At 36.3% G+C, this 15,284-nt stretch overlaps 1 protein-coding gene across 1 annotated transcript in view; it reads right to left on the reverse strand.

The window, feature by feature from the left end:
• Positions 1-15,284, reverse strand: part of dph6 (diphthamine biosynthesis 6) — a 400,161-nt gene that overhangs the window by 15,399 nt on the left and 369,478 nt on the right. Inside the window, exon 14 of the mRNA XM_039741254.1 lies at positions 4,529-4,919. Coding sequence (XP_039597188.1) covers positions 4,529-4,919 — 391 coding nt within the window. The remainder of the gene's footprint in view (positions 1-4,528; positions 4,920-15,284) is intronic.

Consider the following 15,284-nt stretch of genomic DNA (forward strand, 5'->3'; position numbering starts at 1 on the left):
AGTTAAGATTCAATAAATATACAGTGGACCCTTGACTTCGTTCGTGAGGGCTGGTTGTAACTCAAGTTGGTTGTAAGTCAAGACTATTTTTCCCATAAGAAATAATGGAAATACCCATAATGCGCTCCGAACCTAACACAGCAACACTTACTTAACCTTTTCATAATAAAAAAGGGTTGAATAATGCGCATAATTTACCAAAACACCAATAATTTTTCTAATGTACTAACCAAAAAGTTATAAAAAGTGCGTAGCCTACCAGAAACAACAATTTCATACTGTACTCACCATTTAATTTGACATCTTTGGGCTGCAGGAAGGGAGGAGGAGGAGAATGAAACGGAAGGTGGTTATTGTTTAGAAGGAGCCTCCTTATGCAAATCTTTTCTTTGTAAAATTGTCGAGATGGTTGATTTCGACATGCTGTACATATTAGCGAGATCGGTCACGAACGCCACTCTCATATTTCCGCACAATTTCCTTCTTCGTTTCGATTGTGATCGCGGTTTCTCAAGTTAATAATGACAGTAGTCGAGCACTCAGTTCAAAGCTGGCCATGTTGTGAACTGCTGTAATAATACACTCCAAAGCAAGCCGGTGCTGACTCAGCCTGATGACATCATCATGTGCCGCACCAGCCCGCTAGCTAACATCCCTTAACAATCACTTTCTTTACCATCATTACCTTCTCTTCCTTCCTTCGCAATTATGCGTCTTGCTTGCCATGGTCTTAGTGAATTATATATATAGATAAATCACCGCACTGACCGAAATTACGTCCACAAACACATGTATCTGGGCTCCGACTGACGCTTGCGAATGCTCTCGGCTCTTTGTTTACAATCGCACAAGCGGATACACGTGACCGCATTCGGGTCATAACGCAAGATGTTGGTCGTAAATCAAAACAAAAATTTTAGTCGTAAATCAAGTTGTTCGCATGTCAGGCCGGTCGTATGTCAAGGGTCGACTGTAGTTTGAAAACAGCTAAAAAATTCCAGAAAAGGCTATTTTGCTTGTGCAAACTGAATGACTTTACCACAAACTACCACACTGCCCATATGCTTTACTTTTCTGTTCTGTAGAGTGCTCTTTCTTTTATTTTAATCTGCTTTTTTAGTAACATGTATGCCTAAGACAAAGTGAAATTCCTGATTAAAGCAGCGAATAGGGTCAAAAATCAGTGCAACAGTGAGCATGTGGTTCTTAAAAAGCTCCATCAAATCCTGTATTATCCCACACACTCACTCCATAGTAAATTTAACTTCAGCTCTGTAGCATTAGACAGATTCTTACAATATAAAAACAGCTAGATATAACAGATCGTTTGTACCCTCAGGAATTAGTCTATATAATGAGAACAGGTGACTGAAAAACATGTCCATCACTGATATGGCAGATTTGATTCATATTAGCCACCATATAGATAGGTGCAAAAGGTTTTATTTGGTATATGTACTGTATTTGCATACTACATGTACATGTATGTTTAATATATGTATGCAAGTTGGTGTTCAGATATATGTGGTTCCTAATACTGTATTTCTCCATTCTTGTCTTTTTATATTTAAATCCTATGTCTAAGTAAGTTTATTGTTTATGCAAAAACTAAATCAATTTCCCTATATGGGATAATAAAGTTAAAGCTGACTTGAGTTGAGATGTAGCTAATGTCATACAACAAAAGAAGATGTATGATTGAGGAATACATTAAGAAAGAAATGTTGCAAAACTAAGGTAACTCTTGATTTTTAACCAAAATACCAGGGTCTTGTACCGTGTTAGCCATTATGAATGTAGCGAAGAGCCAAGCAAAATGACACCTTTTATTAGCTAACTAAAAAGATTACAATATGCAAGCTTTCGAGGCAACTCAGGCCCCTTCTTCAGGCAAGATGTAATACAGAAACTGAAGTTTCTTGTTTTTATATCCACACACTAGGACAAGAAACAACAATGGTAAATCTTTAAAGGAAAAATCTTAAATGTAAAAAATTAATAGGTTCACTCAGGCTAAGATTAATTTAACAAGAGAGAGAAGAACAATGTATGGTCAAGAGATTTTTGGATAAGATAACTGTCCAACTGTCCTTTGAAGTTTGTGATGAGTTTTTCAAAACAATGTGGCTCTGTTGACAGGTTATCTGCGTCAGTCTGAGAGATGCAAACAGTCCTCATACCTGGCTATAAAACTCTTGTCTCTATTCAAGCCATGCTGTAATGTATTAAATTTTAACATGAGCTTAACTTCCCATTCTTTTCTTTCTTGCTGTGTTTTGAAGTTGCCCATAAGCACTGTGACTTTAAAGTCCCTCTCACAGTGTCCATGGCTGTTGAAGTGGGCCGCTACAGGAACATCTGTGTTGCCATGTTTAATGTGGAATCTGTGCAAATTCATTCTCTGGCGGAGTGTTTGTCCAGTTTCTCCCATATAGAGTGCAGTGTCAGGACATTTCATGCAGAGAATTAGGTAGACAACACTGGATGATCTGCAGGAAAATTATCCCTTTATGTGATGTTCAAGTCGGCAGTGTGGTATAACTATACGGTCTGTATTGTAGATGTGGGCACACGTTTTACATCTTTTCTGTAGGCAGGGAGATGTGCCATTTGCTGTCAGTTCATTTAGGGAGCTTCGGACAATAAGTTGCTGAAGGTTTGGTGGTTGTCTGTATGCCAGGAGGGGAGGTTCAGGAAATACATTTTTCAGTGTTTGGTCGCTGTTTAGCATTGGCTGAAGTTCTTTTATAATTTTTTGAAGTGTTTCAAGATGTGGGTTGTAGGTGACAACAAGGGGGATACGGTTCTTGTTGTCTTTGTTTTTATATTCCAGGAGGTTGTCTCTGGGTATGGCAGTAGCTCTTCTTATTTGAGTGTCTGTTGTTTTGGGGGTATAACCTTGTTTGATGAAATCTTGTCTGAGCTCCTGCAGTTGTTGATCCCGGTCTGTCGGGTCTGAGCAAATACGATTGTACCGAATTGCTTGGCTAAAAATAATGGAGCGTCTTATATGCTTGGGGTGGAAGCTGCCACTTCTTAGGTAGGTCCGTCTGTCTGTTGGTTTGTGAAAAACAGAAGTTACCAGGGTGTTGTTTTTTAGTTGAACAGTGGTGTCAAGGAAGCGGACTTCTGTTTTTGAGTAATTCAGCTTCAGCTTTATGTTGGGGTGAAAATAAACTTCAACAGCCATGGACACTGTGAGAGGGACTTTAAAGTCACAGTGCTTATGGTCAACTTCAAAACACAGCAAGAGAGAAAAGAATGGGAAGTTAAGATCATGTTAAAATTTAATACATTACAGCATGGTTTGAATAGAGACAAGAGTTTTATAGCCAGGTATGAGGACTGTTTGCATCTCTCAGACTGACACAGATAACCTGTCTACAGAGCCACATTATTTTGAAAAACTCATCACAAACTTCAAAGGACTTTGTTGAACAGTTATCTTATCCAAAAATCTCTTGACCATACATTGTTCTTCTCTCTCTTGTTAAATTAATCTTAGCCTGAGTGAACCTATTAATTTTTTACATTTAAGATTTTTCCTTTAAAGATTTACCATTGTTGTTTCTTGTTCTAGTGTGTGGATATAAACACAGGAAACTTCAGTTTCTGTATTACATCTTGCCTGAAGAAGGGGCCTGAGTTGCCTCGAAAGCTTGCATATTGTAATTTTTTTAGTTAGCCAATAAAAGGTGTCATTTTGCTTGGCTCTTCTCTACAACCAAAATACCATGAAAAATATATCACCCACAAATAAGCTGAATGTGAAATTTTAAAACAAAAATGGTTCTAAAAATCATAACATTAATTTTTTTTAAAGTAACAAGCAACCTACTGCAATACTTTAGAACATTAGAAGAATCTAGACAAGAACAGGCCCTTAACCTTCATTTGCTCCAGGGACGCTGTACAATGGCTGACCCTGCGCTCTGACCCCAAGGGGTATGCGAAAACTAACAAATTCCTAATACAAGAAATCGTATAAGGCGAAATAATAATAAAAAAAAAAATCAATCAGTCAATTCAAAGCTGCTCATTGGTTGGTAACATTACAATGAAGGGAAACTGGCACTCACCATCATGTGCTCCTGAACCACAACAGTATCTGAACTACTGTATTAATATAAACTTGAACGAATAGTTCTATAAAGCATCGAAGTTTGCTGTAGAAATGATCTACTCACAAAGCTAGCTACAGTATAATAATTGTGAAGACACAAATAAATAAACAAGAACAGAAAAGAAGAGCTGGGTAGTGCTCAGGGGACTGCTTAGAAGATGAACCTTCATCTCACTTACTGTCTTATTACTGCTTTGTGCTATTAATGAAGCTTTTCTTCTAGACACTAGTAGCACATACAGCTCTATGCAGGTAACCACTGAAAAGAACTGATGCATTGCTGTAACTTAAATTCCTGCAAATACCAATGTGATATACATGAAGAGATACAAAAAAAGTGCTTGATTGAATTTTCTAAACAATAAGAAACTGCTAAGGAAGAGGATAAAGTAAAAAGAACTGTACCTTTAAGCAGGGACACTGCAGCTTTGTTGCTGTGTTTATAGAAGGTTCTGCAGCACAAAACAGACAAATAATTTCCTAGTTTTTCAAAAGCTCCGTTTAAAGTTGAAACAAGACATTCAAGGACTTCTTCTGTGCTTTCGTAGTTGACTTCTGGAGACAACAAACTCACTGATAAAGAAATGGAGGCTAAAGCAGAACAACTTGATTTTAGCATTTCACATTCAATGCTAAAGTGTTCCAGGTCTTTCCTTAGACATAATGACAGTCTTTCTCTTGGATTATCATTAGCTGCAATAACATGCAGCTCTACAGCTGCATTTCTAGGCAGCCGAGGCACCACAGACACCACCAACGTGCTGCATTTCTTCTTTTCCTCTCCATAGGAATCATCCTGCAGGAGAAAAAAAAATACTTTTGCAACACCAAAAGGTTTATCCATAAAATTGACAGTGACATGAAAAAATATTTCACCCATTCCTAGCTTCTTCTATTATCTTGTTAATTTCTGATACAGTGGCACATGAGTAAATATTTTACTTGTACTTATGTTATTCAATTGCCCACCTCACACTCACAGTACCACATGTGTACACATATAAATTTGTACAGCTTTAAGTATGAGTTTTGACTCCTTAGTGTAATTCCTGTATACTGAATAGAATATGTAGTGTAAGATTAAAATTAAGGGGTCAAATCTTTAAAAAAGAAAACATGCAGGAAGGTTCTTCTTCAGCTAAATATCCTCAGAAATGGTTCAAAAGGACAGCAGTAGAAATCAGTGGAAAGCAGTGACTTGGGAGAACAAGGAACAAGTTGGGGTTACTGCTTTGTTTCTGTTTAATGACAAAGACTTCTAAGAAAGCAAAAAAAAAAAAAAAGATGGCTTTTATTATGGTCCCAACTAACTGAAGATTAGACTGATTGATCAACCTTTTCCAAACAGCTCATTTCTGCACTCCTTGTCAGTCAAATCCTTTTTCCTTCAGAACTTCTTTTACTTAATCCATCCACTTTGGCCTCCCTCGCTTTCTCTTCCCCTGTATTTACATTTCAATCACTTTTTTGCCCACATATGCACTGTCTCTCCTCATCACATGCCCATGCCACTTCAAAATACTTTCCAGTACTTTCTTAGATATTTCGCCCATTTTTGTTGTACCTCTGATTGTCTCACTTCTTATTCTGTCCATTTCAACAATCACATTTCTGCCACATCTAACCTATTCTCTTGTGCTCCCTTTACTGGCCGTGTCTCAGCTCCATACATCATTGCTAGTCTTACCACTGTCTTCAAAACCCTACATTTACCCTGCCTTAATTCTTCAATCAAACAATACTCCTGATGCCTTCTTCTAATTCTTCATTCCACACTTCACTCTCCAGGTTACCTCTGCATCTAGTTTGGCATCTCAGGCTACCACTGATCCTAGATATTTTAATCTGCCTTACTATTTTCAAGCTAGGCTGAATTTTGCTCAGTAACGTTCAGATTGGGCATTAACCTTTGGTAGTTCTTTGGGTGTTTTTTTTTTTATGCTTTTGTGACTTTTTGGATGGATTTAAATGGCACTCTTGGAGTAAATCTCTGGCTACTACTGGGAATTTTCACCACTGTTCCAAAAGTTTTCCATTTGGAGAATATGGCCCTCAGTGTGGTTTGATGGAGGCACAGAGTCTTAGAGATGCCTTTAGAGCCCTTTCCATACTGACAGATATCAACAACTTTTTTCCTGATCACTTCAGGAATTTATTTTGATTGTGGCATTATGTTCTTGTTGAATCTTTAAGCTGGCAACTTAACTCTGATAGCAATGGTCAAAATAAGAGTGGTTTATTTTGAAAAGGGTTGGCTGTAATCAAGCCTGGCTGAGTTCAATAAGCTGACTTTAATTATACCTTGAGCTGATTTACCTAGGGGAAAATTACTTCTTCACATAGTGCCAGTTAGTGTTAGAAAACTTTGTTCATCAGATAAATAAAATAATTACAAACATAAAACCAATGTGTTGCTTTTTCACTTACATAACCTTTATCTAATATTAGGTTTTAAGTGAATATATTCACCGAAAACCTGCAATAATAGAGGAAATCATGAAAGGGCAAATATTTTTTAATGTCACGGTTTGTAAAGGATTTAACAGTGAAAATGGTCATATTTTCAAACTGCTTTTTGCTTGGTTTGCAGCTATTTAACACAGGAGATGTCTGACAAAATTGTTATAAATTACATATTTTTTAGGCAATGACAAATGAAAACTATTATTAGAAAACATCACTCTGAGTAGTGAATTATATTTCTGCATTTCCTGTAAAGATAAAAAAAATTACACATATGCATATATGCCTCTGCATATACAGAGTTACGGCTCCTGCAAAAATAGTAGGGAGTACTGGGCAACTGTTTTGTCTTGGTAGAGTAATATTTTACTCTATTTTCCCCTTTTGTATTATTAACATGTAGCCTTTGTCAGAATACCACAAATCTCACAGACTTACGACTGTTTATCAGGTATTGTACCATATAACTTCTCCCCACCTTCCCTTCTACATCTATAACCTCAGGCAATTAAGTGTAGTAAAAGACAAGTGGGAGTTAAGGTACACTTTAAATAATGTATTATTGATAATATTAATGTATTATTGATAATAAATGCATGTGAGGTACATCATGTTTTTGAAATCTCTTGACTTAAACTTCAAAGCCTTACAATATTTACATACTTCTGACATATCACTTATGTCTATATATTCGATCTCTATTCACCTTCTGTTATTTCTCCGAGTAATAATTTCTCTTTCTTTGCGCTAATGCGATGTTTACTTTCTTTGTTTTGACAATGTTTTTTTTCTGCTTTCATATTCTGCATCTTGCTCTGCATGTGTTTCGCTCCTACATTTTTTTTTAATCTTTTGAATTCCAGTTTTCATTATCTCTAACCTGCTCTGCATGTGTTTGGCCCTCTTGTTTTTTAACCTCATTATGACGTTTTACTTTGATTTCTACTCTGTCTTTTATTTCTGACCTCACTTTGTCCTGCTTTTTTTCCAATGACGCTTGGTCCGTGGTGATTATTTTCCCTTTTTTCAAGTAATAATTTCTGTTTGTTTGTGCTACTGCGATCTTTACTTTCTTTTTTTATACTTTCTAATTTTCCTACTTTCATATTCTTTAACTTTCTCCACATGTGTATCACGCCTTTTTTTTTTTTTGAGCCTTTCGAATTCCACTGCTTTCATAATCTCTAACCTGCTCTGCATGTGTATAGCGCCAATGTTTGTGAACGTTTTATGAAGTTCTACTTTGTAATTTAATTCTGAGCCCGATTGGACGTGCTTTTTTTCCAATTACACTTGTTCCAGGCTAATAATTACTTTCCTTATTTTCTGAATTTGCACCTAGATTATTCTTTTTCTTTTTTGCTCTTTTTTCTCTCCAATGCTTTTGAGTCTCTTTTCTCCACACTGCTTTCTTCTTCGCTTAGTCGTCAATGTTTCACTTATAACGTATTGACCTTATACGCTTTACATGCGCTGAGAGCCCTGGATCTGTGTGTGCAGCTTTTACACGACTGAGTGTTTTGCTAAATGTGGTCTTATTTGATATTGATTGTAAGTAGGGCATGTCTTGCAAGAATCTCTACGTCATCGTGAGACGGTCCTGGGTCAATCTCTTGGCACAAACTCTCATGTTTAAGGTCCCCGCAAGATGCTCCGTGGCCAATCTATTTTGTCTTGTGGGTCTTCCTGTGATCTTAACGTGAAGATCACGTCTTGTCTCCTGTCTTTCTCTTCCTGGATTTTTTTTTTTATAATAAGAGAGATATGCTCATGGTCCTGTCCTTGCATTTTCACATAGAGGTTACTGCCAAAAGGATTCTTTCTCTGTCTGCCCTGTGGGACTGACTCCTACTCAATTACAACTTTGTGTTTACCACCACACAAAAATACTGAAATAATCAATAATAAAATGGAAAATTCTAGGGGTATGAAAAAAGAAAGTTTTAGGAGAGGCTCAAAAATGCAGAGCTTTGATGCCTCTTGCAGGACTTTGATACTGTTGCATTCATCAAGAAAGCAAACCCAATTTGGCAATGACGAAAATATGTCAGTGGGTATGATCCTGAGAAGAATGAGGGTGGTAAACCAGTTGAGCAACTAAAGAAAAGAAGACCAAGGCTAAAATGGCTTCAAGACACTAAGGAAGACTTCTGGAGAGTAAAAAAGTGAGGAGGTGGAGGTAACAGCCAAAGATAGGAATGGCTGCTGGATGGCTGTTGAGAAGGATAAGAATATGCAAGGACACGGGAGCTATTATATATGTAGTCATGAATGAAGCAGAAGGTATCCATTAGGGAGGGGGCCGAGTATCACTGGAGCCTCAGAACTGTTTTATATTTTTGTCAAGTGAACTGGTATTGTGCCAGACAGGAGATGCATAGAAAGAACAACAGATGTTCTGGAGAATGGCCCACCACAGTAAAAGAGAGAAAAATATCATTTTTTGATCACAAGGCCATAAGTGGTGAAATAAAGGGTACTGGAAAAAGGTAGTGTGCTTTTTGTTATTGCAAGGATCAAAACTACACCTGAGAGGCTCTTCAAGGTTGCCTATGAATGTTAAAGAGTGGCCCCACTCTGGTGACTAGAGATGTACATTATCCATTTGATCTGCTTATTACAGTGCCTCACTCTTTTACAGCTTCCCACTCTGGAAACTGGGGAACTGGCAAGGCATATTACTATACACAGTTCTATGAAAAGAAAAGTAACAAGCATGTTTAGTTTTAACAAACTGCTATGCCAAGCACACCTTAGCACTTACAATATATCATTTCCATGAATCAGTGGCCAAGTTTTAAGGTAGAAGTATAAATGTATTGAATGCAAAAAGGCAAAAGAAGAAAACTAACATAAGCACATACAGCTGAAAGGTTCAAATTACAGCTTAAAATCTTTATTCTGAGAAGTCAATCACTTAGCAATCTGGGGCACTTCTCTGTTTGTACAAGTTTTGATTACTCTCCAATTTGCCCTCAAAGCTAACCTGTTAAGAAAATTGGCATTACATGCTTATGTGAATTTCAGGCAGAGTTAAAGCCATTTTCTGTGTATGTGTCATTACTATCTTAGAGAATTTATTTACCTGCTTACTCTGCAAAATGCTGCTAAAATAATACTTTGATGTAGCCTTATCTGCTAATGGGAAAAAAATGAGCAAGTTAAAACAGTCATTTCAACTACAGTCGATAAGGCCATAACACTTAACCCTCTTTTCAATTCACAGGATCAATTTTCATCCACTTGTACTCGACTTGGTAAGTGGAGACAAATGATAGGTTGCAAACACTTTATTTTGAAATTCACTTACAAAATTATTAACAAGAGCATCTGCAGCACTTTCTCCTTTAAAGGTATTGCTGTTTGACCCATTCTGCTGTTTACATGAAAGCTTGCACTTACCTGCAGATTAAACTTTAGCAATGCCTAATTGTGTGCCAACAGTAAATAACGCTCCAATAGCTAGGCTTTGAAGCATGGGAATGAAAATAGAGGATAATTTTCCACAAATTGCCAATTCTCCACCTACAATAAAAAATTTATGGTGGGAGAGAGACACACACACAGACAGAGATCTTCTTCCTTAAAGTCTTGGGCCAAGACAGTTTCCAACTTTCTTCGAGATAAATGTTATATTAGCACTTAACAGAAGCAAGGTATTCTCCTCCAGGAGATGAATTCTACCCTTGTCAATACTAATTCTTCTCCTAGTGCTGCAAAATACTTTGAAAAGATGAAATATTGGAGCTCACCAATGGAAATTGCTGTGTTCATTCAGGCTTAAAGGCCATTTTGTTGGCCCAAGGTGCTGAGGTACTGTTTGTGAAAAATAATCTTGAGAACCTCTTGCAGGTCAATTCATTCCCACAGACAAATTCTTCTGTTCCTCCCACCCCCATTCTCCCTCTTGACTAAGAAGGTTAAATCAATAACTTTTCAAAATTAATTACTTCATGCTTTACATTTGTTTTTAAATTAGAAAAGACACAGAGTATAAATTAAGCATACTGTACAAATTGTAAATTACACCCGACTAGACAACAGATCAGAATTTATGAAAGGCATTCGTCATAATTCAGCTGTTTGTTATCTTAACAAGGAACATGTTCAATTATAACAGTGAAAAACGAAAACACACATCAAAAGCCAAGTATCATTTTATTTTTTAGCAGGACCACCTTAATCTGTGTGGATTCTTTTAACTTTTAATACATCCCTATACTGCATTTCTAACTAATCTCTTATGTAGTGAAGAATAGGACTCCAAATGACTCTTTTACTGTAGAGTAGAAATTCAGATTGGAGATAAAAAGACATAAATGACCAAAAGTACTTAATGTACCCCTTTAATTCTAGACAAACTATATATTTCAATATTTTAAGAAAAAAAATACTTTATGCTTTTTGTGGATTTCAGGTTTGCATAGCATTAATATTAGGACAAATAGCCTGGTGTTTCTACTTAGTCAAAGGTTTTCTTTGTCACTAATTGTGACCAAAGAAAGAGCTGTAAATATGTAGTGTTCAATTCAGAATTCCCTGTAGGCCTACCTGAACATAAAGACTAGCGAACTATCCATGAAGAAATAGCAAGCTGGATGCAAATGATGTGAAGAATGTTATAAAAACTAGACATAACAAATGCATCTTTTTCAAATATGATAAAAAGAAACATCTGGTGTATTTACCAAACGGCAATGACAGTGTTGATCAATTGCAACTGATGATATAAAATTTTCATGGCTGTAAAGAAAAAATGAAAACCAGCTCCTGCTGTGATCACCATCAATCTCCACTGTGAAGTTAGTGCGCTGTGCACAGAATAACTCATTGGCCAAATTAGAAAACTAGAAAGGCCAGGTTACAATTTTGTTGGTAAATATTGAAATTAGCCAAAGAATGCTACAAATAGCAGGAGAGATACGTAAATGTCTACCAGAGAGAGGGTGAGGTGAAAGCAAGAAAAAAGGAACAAACTACAGATGATCCAAAGCATACCACTTCATCTGTAAAACATGAAGTGGACACAAACATATTTTCTGCCTCTGTTCAAGTAATATCCTGCAGACACATTGGCCTTCATTTTGTCATGCAGCAAGACAATCACAGAAAACAATCTCTCAAATGCTACCAAGAAGTTAACCTAAAAGAAAAATTTTCAAGTCAATCTAATGATTTAAATTAATTGAGAATGCATGTTACTGGCTGAACAGAAGATAACTAAACACTAAGTTTAATTTTCACTTTACTTTATGTCAATTTGACGCAATTATTATCTCCACAAGAAGTATAGGGATGGAATAAAAATGTATCATTATTCCAAAATGTAAAGGGTGTGTATGTACACATATATCCTGAAATAAAAAGTAGTATTTTGTACATTTGCCTCAACTGAATCACTTCATGTCAAATCTGAGCTGCAAGAACATATAGCAAAAAGAACTTAATACTTAAGTAGGAGACTGTATAAGTGCACAATAAACTCTGCTGCTACTTGGCAATAACAGAGTACTGGCTAGCAAGTGCCACGCACATAAAGACTGTTGGGCATCACATCCAGTACTTCTGGCTGGCACCTGGCACAAAAAGAATAAACCCCTGGTGTGAACTCTGTGGCAGAATGCCCGTATCTGCAATGGACAAAATGATCGCTAATATCATCTGCCTAAGCTATATCAGTCTGTTGAAAGTTAAATAATTATTTAATTTCTTCTATATGAAAGTTTTTGTTTTTAAAACCACATTGAAAATATTTCTTTCACGGTCTGTTAAATAATGTTCTGCATTTCCTATACCAATTGTTCATATTGATATACCATTCTCCTCCTCTCAATCTTTTCCATAATCTACAATGGTGATCCACTCTATGATAGAAAAGTTAGACAAGTACATTAAGTAATAATGCACAAAACTGTCCTTTACAACGACATTCATTTAAACAGAGCATTTTCATACAAAGAATGTAGCTCTAAGTGCTTTACAAGACGTCAAGGAGAACGTTATAAGAAAAGGAAAAAGGTTAGGTAAGAATATTAATGAATAAGTAATAAAGAAAAAATTCCATATGATCTTAAAATAGATTCCTATTGAAACTAGTAGCATTTCTTACAGTTTGGAGCAGCAGGGTGGTGCAGAGGGTAGCTCTGCTACCACCTGTGTTCAGTTTAGCCCCTAGTTGCTATATGTGTGTTCTAATGCTCATCTGAGTTTTTCTCTAGAAACTCTGTCCAACCTCTCAGATCTCAAAATGTGTGATGACTTAACTGGTGATTTAAAGTGCAAATGTGGATACATGTATACTGTATATGATGAAAGTCAACCTATTCATGACTCATTTTGTCCATGGGTCACATACTGTTGGGACAGGTTTTCATCCATTTGTACCTGTAATCTCAGTCTTCTGTTCATAATAGTCCTTTGACAGTCCTTTAATACTTGTTCCCAAATGACAGAATAAAGGTCTTTTTTGCTTATAAGGTCATTATTATAACATGTATTATTATAACATGTATCACATGTAATACGTTGACACTTTCCAGCAGCAAGTTTAGTAATTATAACTACACACACACACACACAACACATATCTATATATTATTTTTTCTTATAATTGTATCAAAACTTTTTATTTCTTTACCTGAAAAATCTCAGAACATGTCTTAAATGTAACTGTTGCACTCACCAGAAACTCTATTATCCTCAGCTCATATACAAATCAACTTATTTGTTGTATGTATAAAGTAACTTTATGAAATCCTTCTTTTTTTAATTGTTTTCCAGTGTCCTTTAATATAGTGCCCAAAGATTGATTATATGCACATTTTTATAGTCTTTATTATGTAGCTAAACTGAAACGTCCACCTTGCTACTGCAGAACTGTTAACCTCCGGGCACATATGCAGATAAAACCTCAAACTGGCACTTATACAATATGTTGCTACTGCGCAGACAATAGACATTCAAAGATCTCTAAATATGTATATGGACACAACGTTGTTGGCTTTAGCTTCAGGTTGTATAAATACAGTGTTATAAACATATATTTTTTTTGCACTAGGATTGAGTATAAGATAACAATATTATATTATTACTTTTCCTTTTTAGCCCACAGTACCGAGGGCTTCTCCATCCATGTGGGCATTAGTCCAGACATTAAAACTCGGAATAAAAAGTTCTGAAATACACACAGTTGAAATACTACTCTGCTCTTCTCATTCAGACCCCTACATTTCATCACAAGCTATAGATGAATACTTAAGAACTGAAGGCTTCTGAGATCAAAATATGTACTAAAAAATATATGTTGTGCCATTGTTGTTTAAAGGAGTCACAATTGCAGAAACATGTTATTGCTGATGAATTTCAAACAGGTGTTTTCTAAATAGTCCTATGTGTATTTTAATTTGTGGCATGTGTCGAAAAATTTAAAACAAGTACTGTTCCAAAATATCTATAGCATTTTAAAAGGTTTTCTACTTCATATACAACCCCAATTTCAAAAAGTACAAACGCTGTGTGAAATGTAAATAAAAACAGAATGCAATATTTGCAAATCTCATAAACCGATATTTTGTTCACAATAGAACATAGAAAGCATATAAAATGTTTAAACTAAGAAAATGTATCATTTAAAGAAAAGAATAATGTAATATAAATTTGATGGCAGCAACACGTCTCAAAAAAGTTGGGACAGGGCCATGTTTACCACTGTGGAGCATCCCCTCTTCTTCTAACAACAGTCTGTAAACATCTGGGAACTGAGGAGAACAGCTGCTGAACTTTTAGGAGAGGAATGAGGTCCTATTCTCATCTGATACAGGATTCTAGCTACTCAACAGTTCTGGGTCTTCTTAGCTGTATTTTTCGTTTCATGTTTTCACTTGGTGAAAGGTCTGGACTGCATGTAGGCCAGTTTAGCACCCAGACCCTTGTACTATGAAGCCACGCTGTTCTAATAGATGCAGTATGTGGTTTAGCATTGTCTTGCTGAAATACTGTATGTAAGGCCTTCCCTGAAAAAGACATCATCTGGAAGGGATCATATGTTGCTCTAAAACCCATATATACCCTTCTGCATTGACGGTGCCTTTCCAGATATGCAAGCTGCCAATTCCATAGGCACTAATGCACCCCCATACCATCAGAGATGCAGGCTTTTGAAATAAGCACCGATAACAAGTGGGATGGATTCTATACTCTTTAGTCCAGAGGATGCAGCATCCATGTTTTTCAAAAAGAATGTCAAATTTGGACTCACCTGATGCCTCATTCCATTTTAAATGAGCCTTGGCCTAGAAAAGATGGTGGCATTTCATGATCATGTTCACACATGGCTTTCTTCTTTGCACGATAAAGCTTTAACCTGCATTTTTGAATGGCATGGCAAATTGTGCTCAGAGACAATGATTTCTAAAAGTGTTCCTGAACTCATGCAGTGATTTCCGTGAGAAAATCAGGCCAGTTTTCAACACAGTGCAGCAGGAGGGCATAAAGATCATGGGCATCCGATACTGATGTTCACTCTTGTCCTGTGTGCACAGAGATTTCTCCAAATTCTCAAATTGTTTAATGATATTATGTACTGTAAATGATGAGATATTCAAAGTCTTTGCAATTTTATATCGAGGAACAATATTCTGAAATTGTTCCACAATTTGTTGATGCAGTTTTTTGCAGACTGGTGAACCTTTACTCATCT

This window comes from Polypterus senegalus, chromosome 18 (genome assembly GCF_016835505.1).
Source record: "Polypterus senegalus isolate Bchr_013 chromosome 18, ASM1683550v1, whole genome shotgun sequence".
Classification (NCBI taxonomy): Eukaryota; Metazoa; Chordata; class Cladistia; order Polypteriformes; family Polypteridae; genus Polypterus; species Polypterus senegalus.